The 23,596-nt window shown below is 37.4% G+C and overlaps 2 protein-coding genes across 2 annotated transcripts; one reads left to right on the top strand and one right to left on the bottom strand.

The window, feature by feature from the left end:
* Positions 1-550: 550 nt before the first annotated feature.
* LOC113674349 (transducin beta-like protein 3) lies at positions 551-15,044 on the top strand. Its single transcript, XM_027190825.2, has 29 exons — positions 551-703; positions 879-930; positions 1,101-1,196; positions 1,341-1,385; positions 1,475-1,552; positions 2,032-2,095; positions 2,775-2,859; positions 3,156-3,248; positions 3,645-3,722; positions 4,195-4,270; positions 4,932-5,025; positions 5,923-6,143; positions 6,418-6,618; positions 7,143-7,246; positions 7,436-7,514; positions 7,665-7,718; positions 8,359-8,430; positions 8,886-9,115; positions 9,647-9,725; positions 9,848-9,925; positions 10,060-10,118; positions 10,518-10,621; positions 10,736-10,807; positions 10,977-11,042; positions 11,714-11,806; positions 12,037-12,071; positions 12,808-12,878; positions 13,568-14,048; positions 14,400-15,044. The coding sequence occupies exons 1-29, from the start codon at positions 657-659 to the stop codon at positions 14,523-14,525; spliced, it is 3,033 nt and encodes a 1,010-aa protein (XP_027046626.2). The 5' UTR covers positions 551-656; the 3' UTR covers positions 14,526-15,044.
* On the bottom strand, positions 14,878-22,916 carry LOC113674370 (mitochondrial uncoupling protein 4). Its single transcript, XM_089210590.1, has 10 exons — positions 22,785-22,916; positions 20,772-20,897; positions 19,966-20,028; positions 19,498-19,582; positions 18,973-19,098; positions 17,966-18,078; positions 17,283-17,367; positions 16,602-16,716; positions 16,013-16,072; positions 14,878-15,637 (listed from the first exon to the last, which is right to left on the bottom strand). The coding sequence occupies exons 1-10, from the start codon at positions 22,855-22,857 to the stop codon at positions 15,566-15,568; spliced, it is 918 nt and encodes a 305-aa protein (XP_089066716.1). The 5' UTR covers positions 22,858-22,916; the 3' UTR covers positions 14,878-15,565.
* Positions 22,917-23,596: the final 680 nt, after the last annotated feature.

Below are 23,596 nucleotides of genomic sequence, written 5' to 3'. Positions count from 1 at the left end.
CCTAACAATCAACCCTTTTTATCTTGACTAGCCACAACAAATTAGGGGTAAGCGTGTGTTGAGAAAGCTCTTGTGGAGAATCGTCTCTTTTCTTTTCTTGGGAGTGAAGTGTGGTTGCTAAATTTAACCCTTTACCTCCCATGAGTGACCAGGAGACAATTTCTCCTTACAATATCAATACAATATCAAGCATAGAAGTGATTAGAATAAAGTAAAATATCAGTTACAGGATTATTAGTCGATCCAATACCAAATTCTCCAAATTGACATCATGAGAATTGTATATAAGACAGTAACAAGAATTACTAATGAGATCTTGGGAGTGAAAGGGTTAAATGAAACAGGGATTAATTACCAACATGCATGATTTAGGAAATCCTATAGGGCAGCAACATATGCACACATGGGAAAACTATGACACCCTGTGCAACATTCCTTAATGATTAAAAATGAGGGTGGAATACAGCTGAATGGATGATAACTGAATAATTTGCACGGACAGTAATTTAAATTGAAACTCACCTGTTCAAAAAGAAATGGACAAACGTTCATAACCGTACTCAAGGCCCTGGGTACGAACTTGATAAAAACATGGCGGACGAGAGTGACCGAAATGTCCTGTAGCGGACCACAAGAACGTATTAGATATTTTCGTTATGGCTCAAATGAGAAACTCTGGCCCTGGTGCTCTTCTGATATCGAAGTAAGTTCTTCTGTAGCGTCAAGGAGCTAGTGTACCAGAAACTTATAATTTTGTTGAAAAGGCAGCAGAATATTTAATCATCTAGCACGTGTTGTTATGGCCGTTTGTTATACTGTAGATTACTTAGAGGTTCTCTTTCGGCCTTAGCGACTAACACATCAATTAATTTTTGTAGTTATGAGGTTTCCTCGAAGATTGATGCATTCTATACTGGAGGCAAAGTACAGGTAAACTTTTGCTGGCATGTCTGCCTAAGATCGAGGTTTATGGGTTATTTTACCTACTGCAGCTGTGAACTAATAGTATCATACTCAATACCATATATTCTGTGAACGTACGTGCATTTGCCTCGATCTCTCTCATAATAAGCTTACGGATTTGATCTTGATTTTCCTAGTTCTCATCCAAGGAAGACCATTTATTCTGTACGTGCAATGACAAGGTTCAAGTTGTTCACGTTGAAACTGGCAAGGTTGTTCATACACTGCAAGAGGTAACCAGAAAAATTAAGAAATTTTATCTCTGTGGTTTGAGGTTTTAACATGATTTTTGATGATATCAGTGATTATTCAAAGCTACATATATACAATTAAGACTCAAACAGCTTACAAGTTAAACTGACCTCCTTCTACTCTAGGAAGGTGATGTTATAAGCTGCTTTGCTGCAAGTCCTGACGACAAGGTATTTTCAATTTGATAAATGTAACTCCCCAAAGGTGGCCAGTGGAGAGAAGCTCTCTTTTGTAATTGTCACTTTTTAATATTTTCCAGTTCTGTGTAACAGCAAGTAAAAGTTTGCTTTTGAGACAATGGGAATGGAACACTGGTGAGCAGATACGAACTTGGAAAGTAAGTATGTTACAAATGAATAAAGGGGTAAGTTTCTAAAGAAACTGTGGTGCTGCGTCGGTGGGAGAGTAAAGCAGGTAATTTAGTGTTAACAACTGGGTTGAAAACGTAAATTAGCCACCGTAAAGAGTAAAAAAGCTGACGTTTCGAGCGTTAGCCCTTCGTCAGAGCGATTGACGAAGGGCTAACGCTCGAAACGTCAGCTTTTTTACTCTTTACGGTGGCTAATTTACGTTTTCAACCCAGTTGTTAACACTAAATTACCTAAGTATGTTACAGTTTGTTTGAAGCTCATATGTTGTTAATCTACATTTGTGAGATACTCTGTCAGATTTTGTATGAATGAAATCCAGGATTTGGTCAAAACCTAGACAAAAATTGCATAAAATGAAGCTTGAAAATCTTGAAGCAGTTTTGAATTTGTTTTAAAATGTATTAAAAAACATCCTTGTTGTGTATTTATAAACTGTATCTTGTAGGCTGTTCATAGAGCCCCTATTGTTTCAATGACTTTTGATGCCACATCAACACTTTTGGCAACTGGTAAGTAAATGTTAAACTTGTCTTTGAAGAAAACATACATTGCCTCTCAAAAATAAGTTGATAGTCCCTCAAAACTCGATCCTCAATCCATAATTTTCAAAAACTTTGAGGAATTGAGGCTTAAGTTGAGTTTAAAAAGACTTTCAAATCAAGTGAGAGAACTATATCAAATCCATGAAACTAGGGATGAAGATCCTTGAAAATCTTTTTGATTCTTGTTAGTTTTGAGGACAGAATTTTGAGTTAAGACTGTCAACTTACTTTTAGCTGTATTTTAAATATAGAATGAAGATAATTATAATATTATTCGCAAGATCTACTAACTTAATACTTATTCAAAAAATTAACATTTGTTCAACTCTATTTGGTCAATTTATACAGGTCTCTTTTTAACCCCCTAACTCCCAAGATCTCATTAGTAATTCTCCTAACTGTCTGCCATACTGTTCTTGTGATGTTAGTTTGGAGAATTTGGTACTGGATCAATTTATAATCCCCTAACTGATATTTGTCTTAATTCTCATCACTTGTCTGCTTGATATTGTATCGATATTGTAAGGAGAAATTCTGTCTTGGTCACTCATGGGAGCTAAAGGGTTAAATAGAATTATTCATGATAAATATGATAATTAAATTAAATTGAATTCATTGATTTATAGTGTAATCCTTCATTCTGTAGGTTCAAGTGACAGTACAGTAAAAGTCTGGGATATTATTAAACAATACTACACACACAATTTTAAAGGATCACAAGGAGTGGTTAAGTGAGTTCATTTTATAGTACAAGGGTGTAGCCAGGGGGAAGGGGTTGTGGGGTGCCCATGACCCCCTCTTTGTAAGCCTTTTTTAAGTAAACAGCCCTTAATATTCAAGTGGTGAAAACTGTTGAGAACCCTTTGTTAGACACAGTGTGACCCCTTTTGAAAAATCCCGGCTATGCCCTTTTGTAAGAGTATAGAGTGTGCTGTATTAAACAACAAACACTGTATCCTTAATTAGCTTGCAAAACAAACTTGAGATTTAATACCATTAATCACATTTTTTTTTCTTTTTATTACAGTTTAGTTTCATTTCATCCCAATACAAATGTTCTTCAGCTCTTCTCTGCATCAGATGACTGCAAGATACGAGTATGGGATTTGAAGAAAAGCAGGTATTGAATCATAGGTCAATAAGATTAACCTCTGGATGTGATTATAAAATCCCTCTTCTAGCTGCTTCAGATTTTCTTGGAAATTAGTTATTAAAAGGGAATTTGGCATTACAAAAGGAGAAACAAATCAGATGAATTTTTAGATGCCTTGTTACAGAGGAACATTAATTTGATAGCAAATGAAACCTGGAGACTGAGACATTGGCTGAAAATTTGTCAACAATCAGGAGCTTCTAAAATTTGTGATCATTTCCTACATTTTCATGAGCTTTACATTTGGAGAATTTTATTTAGAAGCCATTCAATTTAAGAGTGTCTTAATCACAGTTACTGCTAATATACATGCTGTCTAGTGAATTTTTTACAATCTCGAGAACATTGTGACCTGTTTTTCAGATGTGTTGCTGTTTTGGAGAGCCACTTCAGTGTTGTAACTTCTCTTGCATTCTCTCAATCCGGAGAGACAATGATAAGGTTAGGTGTACTATACTGTATGGGATTTTATACTTTTAGTTGGTTATGTGAACTGAAATTAGATATTGCGCAGCCCCTATGAGTTAGAGAAAGGAACTCATCAGTTATACTGTTTCAAGAAAAGTTGTCAGAAAAAAAGGACAAAAGTCCATGCAACAATCTCAAAACTAAGATAATCTGGATATCTGGTAACCAATGAGGTTTAATAAGTCAAATGATATTTAAATAGATTTATCAAACCTGTTATGGCTCATCCTTCTGGTGATATTTTTTTCACATTTCCCTGAAATCCTGAGGTTGAGGAATCGTGACATGAAAACTACCCACAATAACTTTCTTTAAACAGCTGTATGGACATGCTTGTACATTGGAATTAACTAGGTTTTTTGTTCAGCATTGCTTTTGATTGATCACTCATAGAGAAAACTAATTCTGTAATGCTTGTACAATTAATCTTTTCCTTCCTCTACAGTTCAAGTAGAGACAATGTGCTAAATATGTGGGATGTTTCTGACAAAAAATTGCTGAAGACAATTCCAGCTTTTGAGGTATGAAATTACTATTCCATGGTGTAGGTATCATCTAACACAACTTTCCTTAAGTCTGTTTGACAGTTTGTCCTTTTGTCTGGTATGCTTTGACAAATGGCTAATGCTTGAAATTTTTTCAGCCCAAAATCTTTTAATAATGTGGTCAATTTACTTTATTAACAAAGGGGATAGAACAAAATTGTATTGTAATAACCCCACAACTATAGCACCACAGTCTCTTTGGAATTCTACTCCTCTACCTACATTTATTTGTCTATCTTTCTGTCTGTTTGTTTGTCTGAAGGAGGGAAGTTTCTAATAAAAGAAACTGTGGTACTGCATCTGTAGGAGAGTATAACAGGGTAATTTGCTATTATCAACTGAGTTGATGACGTAAATTGGCCACTGGAAAAAGTTTAAAAGCTGTTGTTTTGAGCATTAGTCCTTTGTCATTCACTCTGACCAAGCACTAATGCTTGAAACGTCAGCTTTTGAGACTCTTTATGGTGGCTAATTTAAGTTATCAACTCAGTTGATAATGCTAAATTACCCTGTTTGTTTGTCTGTCATTCTGTTGGTCAGTCAGTCTGCATGTCATTCCCCAGTGATGAGAACAGAGGATGTTTTTGGTAAAGGTACGACAACTAGTAGTAACCAATACTGTATTTTATCTTGTTAGGGTGTAGAGTCAGTAATCACTCTGCCTAAAGGCAGCAATTGTCCTGGATGCAAAAATAAGGAGAAAGAATATTTCATGACTGCTGGCAGTAAAGGTATGACCCTTGATTAAATATAATCATGTTTATTTAATAATGTTCTCTTTAATCATTATCCTTAACCCTTTAACTCCCAGAAGTGATTAGCATGTAACTTCTCCCTATAATATCCATACATTATCCAGCAAACAGGTAATGAGAATATTCAAAGTTATCAGGTAGAAGTAACTGAACAGTGTTTTAAACTCAAAACAAAAAACATGCTCTTTCTTTAAGCTGGTTATGAATATGCAAGTTCTCGGGGTCTGTATTGTTTTGATGAAACAAAAGGCTTCTTTTGTTTCGGCTTCATTCAATGAAAGCCGCTACGAAATTCAAGGTTTTTCGCATACGTTATTTCTCGAAAATGAAGCGCAAACCAGTGAAAAAAAAACTGAAACAGTGTATATCGAGTAAAACTAAGTCCACATGCCAAAATTCAACTACTTCTGAACACTTTCAAAAATGGCCGAAAAATCAAGGGGTCGTTCTTGCTCTGAGCCTTTCAGTTGTTATTTTGATCTTTCACTAAATTGTAAGTTGTAACTTATTTAAAAGAAAATTTGTAGCTGCTAGAAGGAAGAATTAACAATTTGATCTTGGTAGTAAGAGTTAATATTACATGTTGGTCAAAACTTTTTTGTGAAATTTTGCTGACTGATAGTTTCTGGGATAGTCACATAGCTAGCACTGATGTACGTGAAGGAGCATTTTGCCATTTGATGAAAGCATAGGGTACCTTAAGTAGCTCTAACTCTATACTGTACATAACAACGTATCACTTAAAAGAAGATCACAAAATATTTTGTTATTTTTTGTACCAGTAATTAAATAATATATTTATAAAACACCTAACAAACAGTGCCAAAGCAGAAAGCATAAAGTGTTGTTAACCTTTCCCCTCTTTCTTTGCAGGTCAGCTAAGGGTTTGGAGTTTTCGAGATGGTAAATGTGTTTTTACTGAGACTGTTCTCAGTGCTAGAAGGGGTAATAAGAACGAAAACAATAATGATGAAGATGGCAATCAACAGATTGTTCATGCCACCTTATGCAGGAACCTGGATCAAGTTGCAGTGGTCACGTTTGACCACAACATTGTGTTTCATGAGCTGGAATCACTGAAGAGAACTAAGCAGGTATATACCAAGTAAATTATCGGGTATGTGGTATTGTTAGGGTAAGTCATTGTGTTATTCATCACTTCTATTACATTTTCAAGAAACAATCCCTTCTTCAAAATTATTGGTAAAAATCCGTTGAAAATTTAACACTAGTATTGAAACTTGAAACTTGAAAATCAAACCTATTCCTTGAGTTTCCATTCAAGATTGTCATCTGACAGTACCTGCCTGTACACTGTATGCACTGAAGCCAGATGCGGGCCTCACACTTACATATATTGTCTTGTAGTTTGTAGGATACAATGATGAGATCCTGGACTTGAGTTTTGTTGGTGACAAAGATAGCCATCTTTCTGTGGCGACTAACAGTAGTCAGTTGCGGATATATGAGTTGGCCTCTATGAACTGCCAGCTATTGGAGGGACACACCGATATTGTCTTAGCTCTGGAGATAAACAGTGCAGGTGATATGCTGGTCACTGGATCAAAGGTAAGCTACTGTTAGCACACGTAGAAATTTAAGGGAAACTAGAACAGAGGCGGAAAATAAAAGCTATTCAATATTCATCCTTTCAGCAAATTTATACTAACACCAAAGCAAGGATGGTTTATTTTCTAGTTATAAAAGTTTTTACGCTGTAGTTAGCCACGCCTTGTTTCAGGCACGAAAAAGTAATTTTGAATTTCAAACAGAACACTTAATTTTTATGATAAATGGTATGTGGGCCATCCTTAGTGACACAAGCATCTGACGATTTACAATAGATACAAAGAATTTGGATTGCCATTCCTCTTGTCATTTGGGTTATTCTGACATACATGTATAATTTCCGTTATTATGAGTATAATTGGTTTGGTTGCACAGCATCGCGTTTTCCTGCATATCAGACAGTTTACCCGGCTGTTGTGATTTCTTGATTTTAGTTTTTTGACGCTTAATCGAAGTTTGTTCCATGATATTACTGATTTTTTTCGTATTTAATATCTAATTTGTGATTGTTTATTTTTCTGTAGGACAATACAGTGCGCGTCTGGCAGATGAACAAACAATGTGAATTCCGTTGTGTAGGCACAGGGTTGGGACATACTCATGCTGTCCACACTGTCGCGTGGTCCAGGTAAATTATGAAGCGTATGCGTCAACAGCCAAAAAGCTTGTTAGCTAGCTAGTCCGTCGGTCCATCGGCTAAGTGAAGTTGATCAAACAGGAAATTCATAGAGCCAGTTGATCAATGTAGATCAGCCATTCCCAGCCGATGTATTGCTCTTCATGGTTTGCTAAATATTTTCAAAACTTCTTTTGCCAGGCTTGACAAGTCTTTTGTAGCAAGTGGAAGTCAGGATAACACCGTCAAGATATGGAAAATACCTCCAAAAATAGATGATGTGTGTGATAAATATTTTTTGCTCTGAAGAAGTTCTATTCTTTATTATCCATTTCCTTGTCTTCAGTACTTTACTCTAACATGAACGTTTCGTGTTCACATGTTTGCTAAACATTTCCAAGGTTATATTTGCCTCTCTTTTTCTTTGCAGCTGGATTCACCGATCAAGTTGTCAGTCAAGCTAACCGAGAAAGCACATGATAAGGTATGTACACTATATTTGAATAAAGGAGTATAGTATGGTAAACATTTGGCATGTCGAAGGGGATGGAAATTGCGGATTCCCGATGAGGACTTGAACTGACTTCGGGTGGTGCTTAGGTTACCGTGGGATACTTGCTTAGCGAGCTGCAGAAAACTTGTCGGGTAGCTACTGCGTACAGCTTAGATCGACGATACAGAAAGCGTGCGGATCAATGAGCAACTGCGAACGTACCCTTCCCCTGACCCAACATTAACCCCAACTTGTTACTAGTTGACTGTTGTTGGGTAAGACCGTGGAGGGGTTGGTGCGTAGTTGTTCAGATGCTGACATTGATTCGAGCGTGCTTCGTGAAGTGAGAGAGTGAAAAGGAATTGTCATTATTGAACGTTGTCGTAAAAAAAAGGAGAGGTTTTCTTTCTTATTATTTCCTCGCTGGTCTGAGATTGACATAAATAACTTTAATAACAAGTTTAGGATAATTTTTTGGACTCATTTGACGTATTGTTGTTCTTGTTGTGTATAAAAGGATTTACTTCGATCTGGAGATAACGTCAAAAACTTTTGCCAATAAAGGGTAATTAATTATGTTGAATGTCTTGCTGTGTCTTGTGTACTAAGTTTTGTTCACCTTTTACTGCAGGGCATTAACTCTGTCACAATTTCACCCAATGATAAGCTGATGGCGACTGGTTCTCAGGACAAAACAGCAAAGGTACAGGATGAACTAAGATTTTTGAAAAGTGGGCTTAAATAACAATCCATTGAACTGTAAAGAAAGCGAACCAGAAATTATAGGATACGAAACGTAACGCGAGTCAGCGTAACGTAACAAAAGATTGTGTAACGTGATGTGCGTGGCTAAACATAACGTGAGAACATGAACGTGACGAACATGATATGTTATGTTATGTTGTGTCGAAACGAAGCTTATTACAATACCGTGCGTGAGATTTCACAAAGAAAAGTAACTTGAAGCATTATGTAACTTAACGTAACGTTACGTAACGTCACATAACGGAACAGAAGCTAACGTAACGAAACACAAACTAACGTCATGTAAATCGATGGTAAAATATCAAAACGCAGTGTATCAGATTGTAACGTAACGTATCATACTGTTGGGTAGCATGATGAGTTTTTACTTGAAGTTTGGTGCTTGTTTTGTAGATCTGGATGATATCCAATGGTTCACTTCTGGGCACTTTACGCGGCCATAAGAAAGGAATTTGGTGCGTAAGATTTTCGCCTGTGGACCAGTGCTTGGCGACTTCATCTGCAGATTCAACCATTAAGATTTGGGCCCTGTCTGACTTCACATGTGTCAAGACACTTGAGGGACATACCAGCTCGGTTTTAAAGATCTGTTTCTTGACCAGAGGAATGCAGCTTGTCTCGAGGTGAATTTTGTTCTTTTGTCTATACGTCTGTCTGTGTTTCTTTATATCCGTCCTCCTATACTTGAATCTCCCTCCAAAATTTTTTTGAACAGTTTATTTTCTTTGCTTCTCCGTTAATTTGTTGAATTGCTTAGAAGTTCATTTGTCGCGTAGAGGTGCGCTTTCGCTTTACTTCCTTTGGGCCTTTACACAGGGCTTTAATACATTTTTCTATACGCGGCTGCCGTTTGTGTAAAAGGCGGCTGTCGTTAAACCTTTACCCTAAAATCAGAATGCATATTCTCCATACTGCTCTTTATACATTTTCTAAGGTGCTGCCAAGGAGAATTTGTCTTCCAACCAAAAGTTTCTTTCATTGGTGATCATTTCCTTTATTCTCATGACCTTAACGTGTGATTCAGGAGTGATATTATAGGGAGAAATTAGATGCTAGTCACTCTCAGGGGCTAAGGGGTTAATTGGCGTTTATTGAAACCTCTGCTCTACATGACCGTCTTTTCGCTTTTTCCACATGCTTCCTCTAATTTTCAGTGGCTCTGAAGGTCTTCTCAAACTGTGGACCATAAAAACAAACGAGTGCGTCAAGACGTTTGATCAACATCTGGACAAGGTGGGTCCCTTTCGTTTTGGTATGTGTTGTTTACACGCTTCTCGAATCTGACTTTTCTCAAGCTATTGTGCTGATGGAAAAAGAAACAAACGGTCCAAAACGAAACACTATTTTCTCCCTAGGTGTGGAGTATAGCTGTGAATAAAAACCAAGATCAACTTATTTCAGGAGGCGCAGACTCAGTGATTAATATTTGGAAGGTTTGTTTCATGATCCTCTTCCGCAATAAAGTTGTTCCATGAGTTTAGTGAAGCTCTTTCCTCCTGAAAAGTGAGAACACAACGGAATATTCGGAACATTGATTTCTCTTTTTCGTGAATTGTTTTCCGATTAGGATGTCACAGAGATCGAACAAGAGCAAGCGCAGGCTGTCATCGAAGAGAATATTTTAAAGTGAGTTACTTTAAATAAGATGACTGATTTGAAAATTGTAGCACAATTTTTAATACTGTCTTAGAAAACTACCATTGGCGACCTGCATGAAAAGCCATTTTTTTTTTATCCATACCACGGCCCGTAAAATGAGCCATCATCTTAAGAATACCGTCCAACAGAAGAAGCGCTGACAACTTTATGATGGTATTTCCCTTTCTTTCTAAATTTTAAATTTATCTCAAAAAATATATTTCGTGAACTGATTAACGTGCGTACGAGTTTGCAATTGAGCCACTACCAACCATTCAACTGCTATTGTGGTGTTGTACTAAGTTTAAGTATACTGCTAGGATAACTCATCATCTGTACTGTCATTCACGTCTAAATATTATTTATCTTTTTATTTTTTTCGAACAGACAACAGGAACTGTCAAACTTAATAGCTGACGAGAACTATCTCCAAGCAATTAGTCTAGCCATCACATTGGAGCAGCCTTTTAGAGTTATGAACATCGTTAAAGGTACAGTACCTTACATGCATCTCATCCTGTGAAGCGTTGGGTTTTTCCTGATGTACTTTTTATGCAGGAGAGCCTCGTCTATTAAAAGTATTTTTCTTTTTGTTCACAATGCAGATATCCTTCTTACTGAAAATGGAACAGAAGAGTTGACAAAAGCAATCAAATCATTCAGGGAAGATCAACTCGGTAAGAAGTGTATCAGCCTGCACCAGGCGCTCAGTCGCCTGGAACAGTCTTAAGGTGTTTGTTTGCAAATGTTCCACTAGGTGGAGTCTAAGAAGCTATGCTGACCACAACTGGTCATTAGGTTTAACCTCGATGAACTTTATCTCTCGATTTATTGCTTTTGTTTCAGATGCTATGTTGAGGTTTATTGTGGAGTGGAACACTAACTCGAAGAACTGCCATGTCGCTCAATCTGGTAAAGTTAAACCTTCTCACTCACTATTGGGATTAACATCTAACTTCTTGTAGCATCATTTTATTACTCACTTTAAAACTGATAAGAATCAACGAATTTATCAGTGTCGTCGATAAAACCCCAGAGTGAAACCAATCAAATGAAAGCTACTCTGTAATACTTCCTTATGGTGCTGCTTTTAATGGCCACTAGTTTTTTAATTTTAACTTGTGTGTGTCACCCTCTTTAAATATAGACATTATTTACTCACTTTCCTGGTTTACAAGGAGGCTGTAACTTTAACATCTGCAGATAAAAGCTTAGTGTGTGCCATTTGAGTGGGGGCTACTGAGGAGTACCAGACAACGAGCAGTCCCTCTCTTTTGGCGAGGTCCATCGCGCAGTGGGAAAAAAAAATTAGGCTAGGGTTCCGCTAGCGTGCAGCGCGGAACTCAGGGATTGAGTCACGGTGCACTTGCATCAATTTTTCTCTCACTGTTTTTTTTACGCGCGCGAAGGACGTCGAATAAGAGGGACTGCTTGCAGTTTAGAGCATTGCTTTCATCTTGTGCCATGCGAGGTTTTCAAATTTTTCAGTTTCTTTGTAGATGAAACCCTGGTGTTTGACCATTTACTTCGTAGTTGCTGAGTCACTTTCTTCAACGCGTTTTGGCGTTTTTTTTTTTTTTCAGTGCTTTCTATTATCTTAAGGAACAATTCTCCTTACGATCTGATGAAGAAGAAAAACATCAAAGACACAATGGAAGCCCTTCTTTCCTACAGTGGTCAGTTAATGTGATGTCTGATTTTTTATTTTGGAGGTTTCCTATTATCTTGCGATATTTCTGAAGAGCTTAAAAAATTTCAGTCATAGAAAGAAAAATAACTACCCACTCTCCTCTCCCTCTGCTTACCTCCACCACAGCCCCTCCCCCCTCCCGTTCAGAGCATTCTTCTGTAATCGTTATCGTCAGTATAACTAGAAATGTATGTCTGAAATTTGAATCTCTTGCAGAAAAACATTTCCAACGGATGGATCGACTCCTACAGGTTTGTCTTTTTCAACTGATACTCTCTATTCCTTTCGGCGGACTTCTCTGACACTTAAGATGTGTAATATATTAAAACGCTTTCACTATTGTCTCCTGTTATTATGATTAGAACACGTTAACCCTTTAACCTGTAAGAGTGACCAGCATCTAATTTCTCCTTACCATATCACCCCTGAATCAAACATTGAGGTTACACGAATATAGGAAATGATCACCAACTAAAAAACCTCTTGATTGTTAAACAAATTCTCCTCGTCAGCACCTTGGGAAATTTATAGAAAACCGTATGAATAATTTGCACATTGATTTCAGAGTGTAAAAGGTTAACGCCAGGGAACGGCCTTAAAATTTAACGTTGTTACGGCCTAGCTTACCATCGAGTTCATCGAGTTCACCATAGCTCACTGGTAGAGAATCAAAGCGCGAAATTCATAGGTCCAAGGTTTGATTCCTCATGGGTACTCGCAATTTTTTTTCCTCATGCCCCATTTCTTTGTCATGCTACAGACGAAACGATTAACATATTTGCTTATAAATTGAACCCATGCGGTGTGAATTTCAACTGTTTCTGCAGTAATGTGAAAATGTTTTCATTTATTGTGAATAGGAGATGGTGTTCCATAGTTGTGTCCTCTTTATTCAAAGTGAAGGAAATTATAGCGAAAGGTTCTGTTTCCGTTGGTCATAAGTGTGGTTGTAAAGCTGTGTAATTTATGTACTTGATTATTCAACAGCAAATGGAGTTTATTGAATACACTTGGCAGTCCATGAAGCTGTCTGGTCCTCTCATGTTGACCACACCCAGGTGAGGAGATTTTGATGTTTCTTATAACTAATCGTTGAAAATTCAAAGTTGAATTCCATTGATCATATTCCTCGAACGTTTTCCCCTGTTTAAACCCTTCAATTCCCACTTTATGATTCGCAAGACCTTGTGGTTTTGTTTCGTCTTTTTTTTTTTTGAAAAAGGAAAATTCTATACTTTAACCCTTCAAGATCTTTCTCGAAGCTCCAAAGTGTATGAGTGAGTGTAAGTTTTGTGTACATGTGGGCTAGGCGGAAAGCGTGTAACAACACTACGTGGACAGGATAGCGTTTTTCACCCGCTTTTTCAAATGCCTTTTTACATGACGTTTGCATGACAAATTTCAGATGTGTGTGAAATTTTCGCGTAAAATGAGACTGTAAAACGAGACGACTGCGCCAAGGTTTTACTACGACGAGTGCCGCACTGCATGCAGTTATGCGTGAAGTTTTGATTCTAATGAAACTACAGCTTTAGTTTTTTAAAACTAATTTTTTAGATGCCGCCCTTCCGAAACATCCGATTTTGAAGATTCAAAAGATTGAGAAACTTTCACAACTTACATGAATTGGGTAATTCGATGAAATGAAAAAATTCCAAGATAGTTATTCGAATGAGAGTAGAATAAAGATTTGTGGGCTAACTTTAATTTGTAATGAAAACAATGGATTTTGTTTTTATTTCCTCAGAACTGTTAGTACCACTTCAGGGTCTGCTTCTACAAGTGATTCCGCTATAGATAGCAGGCTCAGAGTACTGGATGACAACTCTCGGGAACAAGGTACGAGCGATGTTCCGCATGATGTGCCCTCCATTCCTGACCACTCACGGTCAGATGAAGCAGTGGAGGAAGAGGACGAGAAAAGCACAGGGAATGGAACAGACATTCATGAAGATGGCGATAACGAAAGGATGAATGGAGCAAGTGATCACGATGATTTTGAAAATGAAAGCGAAGGTGATATTGTACGGGGCGCAACGCAGAACGGTCACGTGATTGGATTGAAGGATCGAAATACGGTGCAGAATGAAAGCTCTGATGACATGAGCGATCGTGACTCGAAAAAAAGAAAAAGCCCTGATAGAGAGGAGCAGTTCGAGATTCGCACGAAAGGAGACGTCATGCCAGATATTTCGACAAAGAAAAGGAAAACGAAGAGAGCATCCGAAGTAAGTTGCGATAGATATCTATAGATGGGAAACCGCATCGTGAGAGAGTTAGGCAGTAAAAGCGTCCTTATTTTTTGAATCAGTCCTATGAATACAAGTTCCATTGAAGCGAAACATCTGGATTGAATAAGGGCCGTAAAATTCCCGTGTGTTGATTTGTGTGAAGCAGCTTTTTTACGAGTCGGAAAACGAGTGTAATAGGAAATTCCCTATATCAAAATTATGTACGTATACACGTTTCCCCACTAACACCACTTAGATGTACACTTCTAAGAGCGATCCGTTGTTAACAGTGTTTGATATCCACTTCCATCTCGATCTTTATCTTTTTGTTTCTTTTGTTGTTTTTAGGGATTCAAAGTGAAGAAGAAAACCAAGGTAAAAGTTCCTCAGCAAAGGACGATGAAAATAAAAACGAGAACTGGTCTTGGTGTAAAATCACGGCGCAAGATAAAACTCAAAACAAAAACTGCTTAGCCTAAGTCCTTGTTGATGACGAGAATAAGCAACTATTGGACGAGGTTGATATCGTGAATTATCAATGCCGAGGTCCGAGTTATCTGCTAAAGCTGAAGGCTGAGGCAGATTACACAGGCACGATACTTTAGCTTAGGTGTGCCAGAAACGCCGAAAAGCTGGCTGTTTGCTGTGACCATGTTGGTCAGGCGCTCTGCTAGAAGGGCTTTTCCGCGTTTTGAAATCTTGAATTGATCGTGCTTGGTTGCAAGTGTTTGTCAAATTGGCGAAAATAATTCGTATGAGAAGTCTCTTTTGATACACACTCGGTATATGGCGATTGTATCGCACGTAGATATTGTGTAAGAACTCCTTTTCGTGTAAAGACCCCTTTTCCTCTTTAATTTATTTTCAAAAGTTAATAACTTAGTAAATAGACACATTCTTTTGATTTAATCTCCCTGTGAGCTGGGTCAAATCTCTTCTACATTAATAAATAATTATTTAAATCCTGTCCAAAAATAAAAGTATCATTTTTTTTTTTAAATTTCCATGAAGCTGTGGTGTATCTACTTTGTGACTAATAGGACGGATGTGAAATTTTGTAGTTTTTTTATGTAGCCTTTGGCCTTCCTCATATTCTTGTCGTTAGCTTGGATCATGCCATGGAAAAACAGTTTGATCACTTATTCGTAAATTAATTTGCCCGCGATCATCGAGTGGGAAAAAAATGATCTCAAAAATCGTCGATGTGCTTTTGATACGTTTTTCCTAACTGTGGCGATTATTCTCTAAATTAATATTCCGTATAAATTCCTATCACTGGTTCCCCTGATTCACCCCAAACCTTGGCAGGAATACTTCAGTTGGAATCTCTTAGCCCCAAGTAAGCGGACATTGGTAAATAAAAATTTCCCCGCTTTTTTGGTCTTCTTTGCTTTCAAATTTTTGTCCAAAATTATGTCTTTTCCCATCGCGTCGACCCCATAACGATTTTGAATCCATGTTTCGGTAATTTCACTCGATTCCAAGGTACTTTAGAAGAACAGCTCAGAATCGGGTCAAAAACCCGAAACACCTGCAACATTTCTGATCCGTTCGTACACAAGCCAGAATGTTAACGACCATGGAGCCTGAGAGAAGACAGAAAAAGAAGAAGAAAGTACTACGAATAAACTGAACGCTCAGAAACACCAGAATTAGACTTGGAAGGGCAATAAACGAACACCAGAAAGAAAATAATTTGAGAAAACGCTGAATCCTTTCAAATGCTGTTAACCCTTTAACTCCCATGAGTGACCAAGAAAGAATTTCTCCTTACAATGTCGATGCAATATCAAGTAGACGGGTGTTGAGAATAAAGAAAAATATCAGCTAGGGGATTATAAGTTAATCTACTAACAAATTCTCCAAACTAACATCACAAGAACTGTATGGGAGACAGTAAGGGGAATTACTAATGAGATCTTGGGAGTTAAAGAGTTAAGATAGCTATTTAGAAGACTTACCATTCTGCTCCATGTTGGCAGCCATCCTTTGTATAATGAAAAGAATCCTTCCTCACGAACCTATGGCGACAAAAAAAGAATAATCTTGCCAGTCTAGAAACAAGCACAGGTTCTGAAACAGCTTTCGCTTCTTTCTAACTTAGTGGAAGCGATCCTCAGTCCCCATCCCGAGCAACGATACAGGAATATCCTCTTCAACCCCATTGAAGGAACTCTTGCGTTTGCAACCACTCACGTTTCCCACATCGATTACATATTCCTCACATATTCATTCCTTCAAGTGTCCCACTCCTCGCTTGCTGTCCCTCGTGCATGCCGTCCCAGTCGAGTCTAACTCCAATTCCAATCCCTCAAGTGTCCCATCACCCGGGTGTCCAATCCCTAGACTACCCTGTCCCTCGAGTATCCTGTCCCTCGAGTATCCTGTCCTTCGAGTATCCCATCCCTCGAGGGTCCCATCCCTTGAGCTTCCCATCCTTCGAGTGTCTCTTCTCATGCGTGTTCCATCATTTGTGTCTCCTTTCCCTAAAACATCCCTCCCTAGAGTATCCCTCGCAGTCATATAGTAGTCTACATGTAGCTTACATACCGCACTCAAGAAACAGTCTATGGATCCTCTATACACGTTAGGATTGTTCATTATTCTTGTTTTGACCACATCTGCTGGAGTGCTGATTGTTGCAGCGATCAGTCCTGAGCAGCCACTAGGAAAAAATAAACAATGAACAATTAAAAGGAAATGAAAAATATATTCATTGTTTAAAATAATTACATTTTCCTGCGAGGTATTCGTTCGAAAACAACACTTGACCCTGTTACTCCTAAGATCTCATTTAGTACTTCTCCTTACTGTATGCCATACAATTCTCATGATCAAAGTTCAGAGAAGTTGGTATTGGATCAACTATTATCCCTAAATTGATATTTATCTTCATTCTCAACGCTAATCTGCTTGATATTGTAATGATATTGTACGGAGAAATTTTGTCTTGGTCACATAAGAGTTAAACTTTAATTAATTGTGAATTTCCAACATCAAGAAAGGATTAAGTGGGTAATGGGAATATGTTCTCTCATTTTCTCTTCTCTTGTTTCCTAGGAGTACGTCGAGGTTTTTCGCTCTTCATGTGCACAATGATGCCCGTTCACCTTTTTACTCCTACAGGTGATCCACATGAAATTTCTCCTCACAATTTCATTCCATTATCCTCAAAACAGTGATGAGAATAAAAACACCTATCAGTTGGAGGGTACTAGAATGTCATTTTACCTCGAAAAAGTGTGTGTGACCCAGTTGTCCTCCAAACTTGTGTGATGAAGCAAGAGATGCTTCACGGTGTCGTAAGTGGTAAGATCTGTAAGGTAACAAATTAGTAAATTTATAGATTATTAATACATGAAATCGAACCCACAGTAACCTGTTATGTAGCCACCGTACTGAAAGAAAACAACGACGCTTTTTGATTGAGTGTCGCGCGAGAAGAAGCCACTGACCAAGCCTTGGGATTGGTTTTGGTTTTACATCTGATTGAATGAGAGAATGGCGCGAGTTTGATGGACCAATCATAGGGCGAAGTAAGGAAAAATAAAGCAAAGCACGAAAACGACCAAGAGCACACGAAACGCGTGAAAAACGCACGAACGCGCAAATGAAAACGGAGCTTTCTGAAGAAGCGTGAGTGTTTTGTGTGAAACGCATCGTTATTTAACAACTTCGTTTCTTATGTGGACGTTCTCGCAAAAATGGGTCACAAACATGTGCTGCCCCTTCCATCTGGGTTTTCTGCTGTTTCAGTGTGGACGATAGACAAAAACGCATCAAAATGAAGACTTTGTGTTTTCAAATAAAAATGCAGCAGTGTGGTTGGGGCCTGAATTGGGTACAAAAATTAAGACGACGGCAGAAAAACTTTTCGGCGTTTTTTCATCGTACGAATTATATAAGTCACTCACCTCCCATATTTACTAAGGCCGCCCTCTGTACATTGGGAGCCCAACCTTTCCAGAGCCCTCGGACGCCATGTTTACGAACAATGGTTGAAAAAGCGTGTACAGTGTTTCGTACCCTGCGTCAATAAAATCGAGATAAGACATCAATCAGAAGAAAACTGAACGCTTACATATTGTAACCTTGAAGCCTTTTGTACCTGCGTTATCTTTGTTGCGTGATCGTTACAGAAAGGTCCGTGATCGTCGGATTTTACCATAGCCTGACTTTTACTGAGACATTTACCGTGGGGGCGGTAAATGCTTAATACAATCGTAACCGTTTCGACTGATAAACTAATGGTAAGCGTCACCGTTCCTGTTGAAAGCTATCGTTATCGTTACCGTTACCGTTAAGCATTCGCGTTATCGTTACCTCTGTGACTAACATATAACTTCTCCCGATGATATCCATACGTTTTCTAGCAAACGGTTTATGAGAATAAAAAAACTTATCAGGAAGCAGTTTTTATCTTGATCTTACACCAAATTCTCGTAACTAATTTACAAGGAAGTGTGTAGCAGCAAGAGGAGAGAATTAACAATCAGATCTTGGCAGTTAAAGGGTTACGGTAAGGCACGTTGTACAATCGCAGGGGAAAAATTGGTAAAAAAATTCCAAAATATCTCAATCATAATTCTGTCATCAATTTTGTTGCTGATTCTTTTCTGTTAATATACACACCTATCATCAGTTTGCATATTCTCCATACTGTTCTCTGTACATTTACTAATGTGCTGACAAGGAGAATTTGTCTAACATTCAAGAGTTTCTTTAGTTCATGATCATTTCCTTTATTCTCATGACATTAATGTGTGATTCAGTGGTGATATTGTAAGGAGAAATTAGATGCTAGTCACTCTTAGGGGTTAAAGGTTTAACTGGGTGCAATTAAATTGGCAAGCACAAGTCACGAGTCCTCACATGCTTGCTGACAAAAAATACCAAGGTAACCTGATTGACTGGAACACACCTCGGTCGACGTCCCTCTAAAATAACTCGTTTTCCTTCCATCTGCATTTGAACTTTAACAAGATCAGTTGGACTGGCTATGAACTGTCCAAAGGCACCTGCACTCATCCCTGCAATCACCGATTTCCTGGATAGAAAGGATTTGAGATCAGATCAAATGCTACTGTCAAGTGCGCTATTTAACCCTTTATACTCTGACATCAGTAGGTGTATTCTCCATACTGTTCTTCATACATTTCCTGAAAAACTGACGAGGAGAATTTGTTTTACGATCAAGAACTTCTTAAGTTGATAGTCGTTTCTTTGATTTTCATATTATTAACCTCATTGTGTGATTCAGAGGTGATATTGTAAGGAGAAATTAGATGCCAGTCATCCTTGTGGGTTAAAGAGTTAATAATATTTTTGAAATATTATCCTTTTCAGTAATCTCAAATAACATATTTATGTTTGTTTTACAGATGTTGGTCACTTCTTTTAAAATTTAAAAGAAGACAAAATTAAAAAGAATGACACAGAAACTTGCCATAAGGGAAATCTTCCACCTGGATTTCTTTTCAGCACTTTATTTCGCAAGAATTCATAGGCTGTCATTCTTGAGCCTGTGTAAACTGTTAAATGTTATAAAAAAGTACAAAATAATAAGTTTGCCATCTTGACAAAAAACAAAAAAAAAAGGTTGAAAACCTAAATTCATTGCACTGGAACAAAAATGATAACAAAGTATAAAAACCATCATGCAAGTTTGCCAAGGAAAACAATAAGTGGGGAGTTGTATCACCTCTACTTAAAAGTAGCCATTATCAACTCTCTTCCAAATCACACACACTTTTAGGCCTCCTAAAAACTCCCAAAACACTTTACACACACTCTTCACCCTCAAATGTTGTTCTGTGACATGTAAACGTTCCTCAGTGAATGTAGAGAGTCTTCCAAATCCCCTTGACCCAAGAGAACAATGCAGCAATGGGGGTATTTGAGTCATACAACTTACCAATATGTCTTAAAATGGCTGGGGTGACACCACTCCAGAGATTTCTCAATCCTTCTTCTTCAACTGGAGTATATAACAAGAAACAAAAAAAGAAACAGGCAAAAGCATTAACAATGATGGTACATAACACATATTTCAGACATCAACGTTATGAAACTTCAGGAAACCAAAATTTGAGAACAAATCTTTACAGTGTCTCTCCTGGGACAACTCTGCTCTAAACCTTTAAACTCCCATGAGTCACCAAGGCTGAATTTCTCCTTACATTATCAATACAATATCATGCAGACAAGTGATGAGAATAAAGAAAAATATTATTAATTAGGGGATTATAAGTTGATCCAATACCAAATTCTCCCAACTAACATCACAAGAACTATATGGCAGACAGTAAGGAGAATTACTAATGAGATCTTGGGGGTTAAGGGGTTAAAAGGAGGTAAGGAGAATGTATTCAAAGGTCATGAACAACAACACCTGATAAGACAGAGATGTCATGGGCAGAAGTATAAGGCACTACATCGAGAACTCAGTCTATGCAATCAAGAAAAACAGGAGACATAATAATTATGCGTAACTTGACACTTTCTGCCTGGCAACACTGTGAGTGAGATCACAGATGTAATCAGTGTTAATTAATGATATCTTTTATTCAGCAATTACATTTGTCTCCTGGCCCACAAAAATTCCTTGGTCAACATCAAGAAAAGGGTAGACTGCTTTAAGATTATTAGGACTTTATCTAGTTCAATCAGTATGTCCCACAAATTAGGGACTGCATTTTTTAGCAGGCCCAAAGTTCTCACCTATACCAACTGCTGTCCTCACCATACCCCGGTAAGGCACATTAGCAGCTGTGGTAGACTGAATGGTTGATGCTCTCTCTCCTTGGATTTGAAGTCTGGTTTTTGTTATGTCCAGTGGAAAGGTCACTTGAATTCAAAAAATTTAATCAAAACATAATCAGATGATAAACTGAACCACTGGCTACATATACCTTAACACCTGCTATTGCTCCTTCTCTAAATCCAAAGGCTGAGATTTTTTACTTACTATAAATATTATTTCTGAGGATCTTGTAAGCAATTCAAAAAAAATTTTTTTTTTTTACCCTTTAATACATATAGTCAACAATATAAATTCATCTGAATGGCACACATGGATTTTCTAAAACAAACAACCGTGATAATGTGTTATAGGTCAGAGCAATTATGTTTTGGTGACTATTTCTTTGAGAGAGAGGGTCTTCCTTTATTCCTACAAACTGTCTTGTTGATAATGTTTAGATACTGTTGGGAGAAATTTGATGAGCACTGATCACTTCTACTGCTAAAAGGGATTAGGATTGTGAATGACTAAGAGTGACAAGGTTCTAATTTCTCCTTACAATATCACCACTGAATAAAAGGTTTAAGTCACCAGAATAAAGGAAATGATCAGCAACTGACAAAGCTCTTTGATAGTTTTATAAATTCTCCCTGTTAGAACGAAGGAATGTATAGAGAACAGTAAGGAGAATATGTATACTGATGTTAGGGACTGTAAAGGGTTATAATTACTTCACTGAAAATCTCTGACAAATATCCTCTCATGGTGGTATCAAGTCTATTGAAAAACACTTAAGTGTTGACGAGCAACTTAAGGAGCAATTGCATGGATTAAGCTCAGTGACTCAAATATGCCATGCCGTTGATCAGTTAAGTTGGCTGTTTTCCAATCATTTCCTTTTTTGATCAAATCAAAATTTTCCATTATTGCCCCAAATATAAACAAGTATGAACAAGTTTTTTCAAATCAGGTGAAGTAAAATATCTAATATAAATTTTAACCCTTTTTACACTCCTTCAGTTTTCCAAAATATCCAAACGCTATCAATATTTTCAATTGTGATTATTCTCAAGAGTGCAAGGATCCCAAACTGAGATAAATCTATTTGTTTAGTTCTTTTAATTCATTGACCTTGACAAGCTTGGGAATCTATGCCAAAAGGCTGAAATCTTTCAAAACCTTTTCTTTAATAATAAATAAGGTAAAGCTTTAAATCCTGTTGTTAAACTTAGTTTTGATCATCTATTATTTAGCGATCTATTCATAATCAACTTTGCTATAATTATATCACATATCACGTCAAAAGAAATTCGATTTTCGTCAGTAAATCATTTACACCGTAAAGCATTATCGAACCAAAGTTAGCCTTCATTTTATCGAAATTTGTATCAAAAGATAAAATATGCGCTTCAGATTGAAAGAGGAAAATTGAAAAAGCTTAGTCATGGCATTAGGTAATCTTCAACTGTGACCGAGATGTTCAAAGTCCGATTTTAGCGACTGGTTGCACGATTCATCTAGTCTGCGGTGAGGTTTTCGCGTCAAAAAAATGTTGTCAGACATAAATTTAGTCTACTTTTAATTTATCTAATCTAATTTATTGAAAAGATACGAGAGATTGTAAAAGTGCCATAACAACCGGAAAAAGTGTGACGTCCATAAAAGAACGCATAACTCCTAAATGCAAATATGACGATAAACATTGAAAGCGTTAAATTAAGCTACCATGCAAGATGATAGCATAAGTTTCGTAGCCTTCTCGAATTTCTCGTGAACATAGCCATGACATAGTGTAATAAAAACAGAAGTGTGGTATAAGTTTTCCCATATCAATGTCGCTTTGTAAAATATCTATATTTTTATGCTATATAATATTATTCAACGTGCCTCTCTTCACAACCGTCTACTACTCAAATCGTAAAATCTGAGGAGAATTTTACGACCGAAAAACTTCAGAGATTCAATCAGTTCAATGTGGAATACAATGTTACCTGTTTCTGCCACAGTCGCAGCCATGGAGGACAGGCAATACTTATACGCGAAGCTCTGTATTTCTTCAGCCATAATAACAAACAAACTCAAATAAACATTGAACTGTTCTCTTTTAAACAAATTACCGCTGACCTAACAGATGTTGGGGCGTCAGAGGGGGCGTGAGAGGGGAGTAGAACTGATCACTGAAAATCTTAGTTCTACGTTCTGCCGAGTAGATGCTATTGTTCAAGCGTACAATGAGTGCGTAAGAGAGAAAAGGGAAAATATAAATAATTGTGAAAATAGATGAATGACGAAAATAAAAGCCTGATGATTCTCTGATCCTTTACGAGCGATTAAATGTCGCGCATCAAGCGTTCTCAGCGGGAAACAACTCGTAAACAAAGGCCCCTGAGCCTAAAATGTCCCATGGGAACAGAAGGTCACTGAACTATCGATTCGTGTATGTCTAAACACATGAACGTTTTTTAACAACAGACTGTATGGGGCATGTTTTCGCTCGTTTTACCTCGTGACAAATATTTACTACCGTGTTGTCCATTTGCGCGTGACCAAATCGTGGTGTTCTAGTTCTAACTTGGAAAAAATAAATTGAAAACTGAATGCTGCTGAATTGCTACTAAAAAAAAAAATTGAAATTTCGTTGTATGTATATACATATATATACTTTTTAAATGTTTTTTTTCTAGTCTTTTCTCTACCAAGATTCAAACCATATGAATTCTCCTCATTGTCTGACATGCTTTTTTTAGCCTTGTCAGTCATGGAGATCTGGTGTTAAATCGGACAAAATCTATTAGTTGATTTT

The sequence above is a fragment of the Pocillopora damicornis genome, chromosome 1 (genome assembly GCF_964200805.1).
Source record: "Pocillopora damicornis chromosome 1, jaPocDami1.2, whole genome shotgun sequence".
In the NCBI taxonomy this organism is placed as follows: domain Eukaryota; kingdom Metazoa; phylum Cnidaria; class Anthozoa; order Scleractinia; family Pocilloporidae; genus Pocillopora; species Pocillopora damicornis.
The sequence above is the reverse complement of the archived record's forward strand: the minus strand, read 5'-3'. Positions and strand labels throughout refer to the sequence as shown.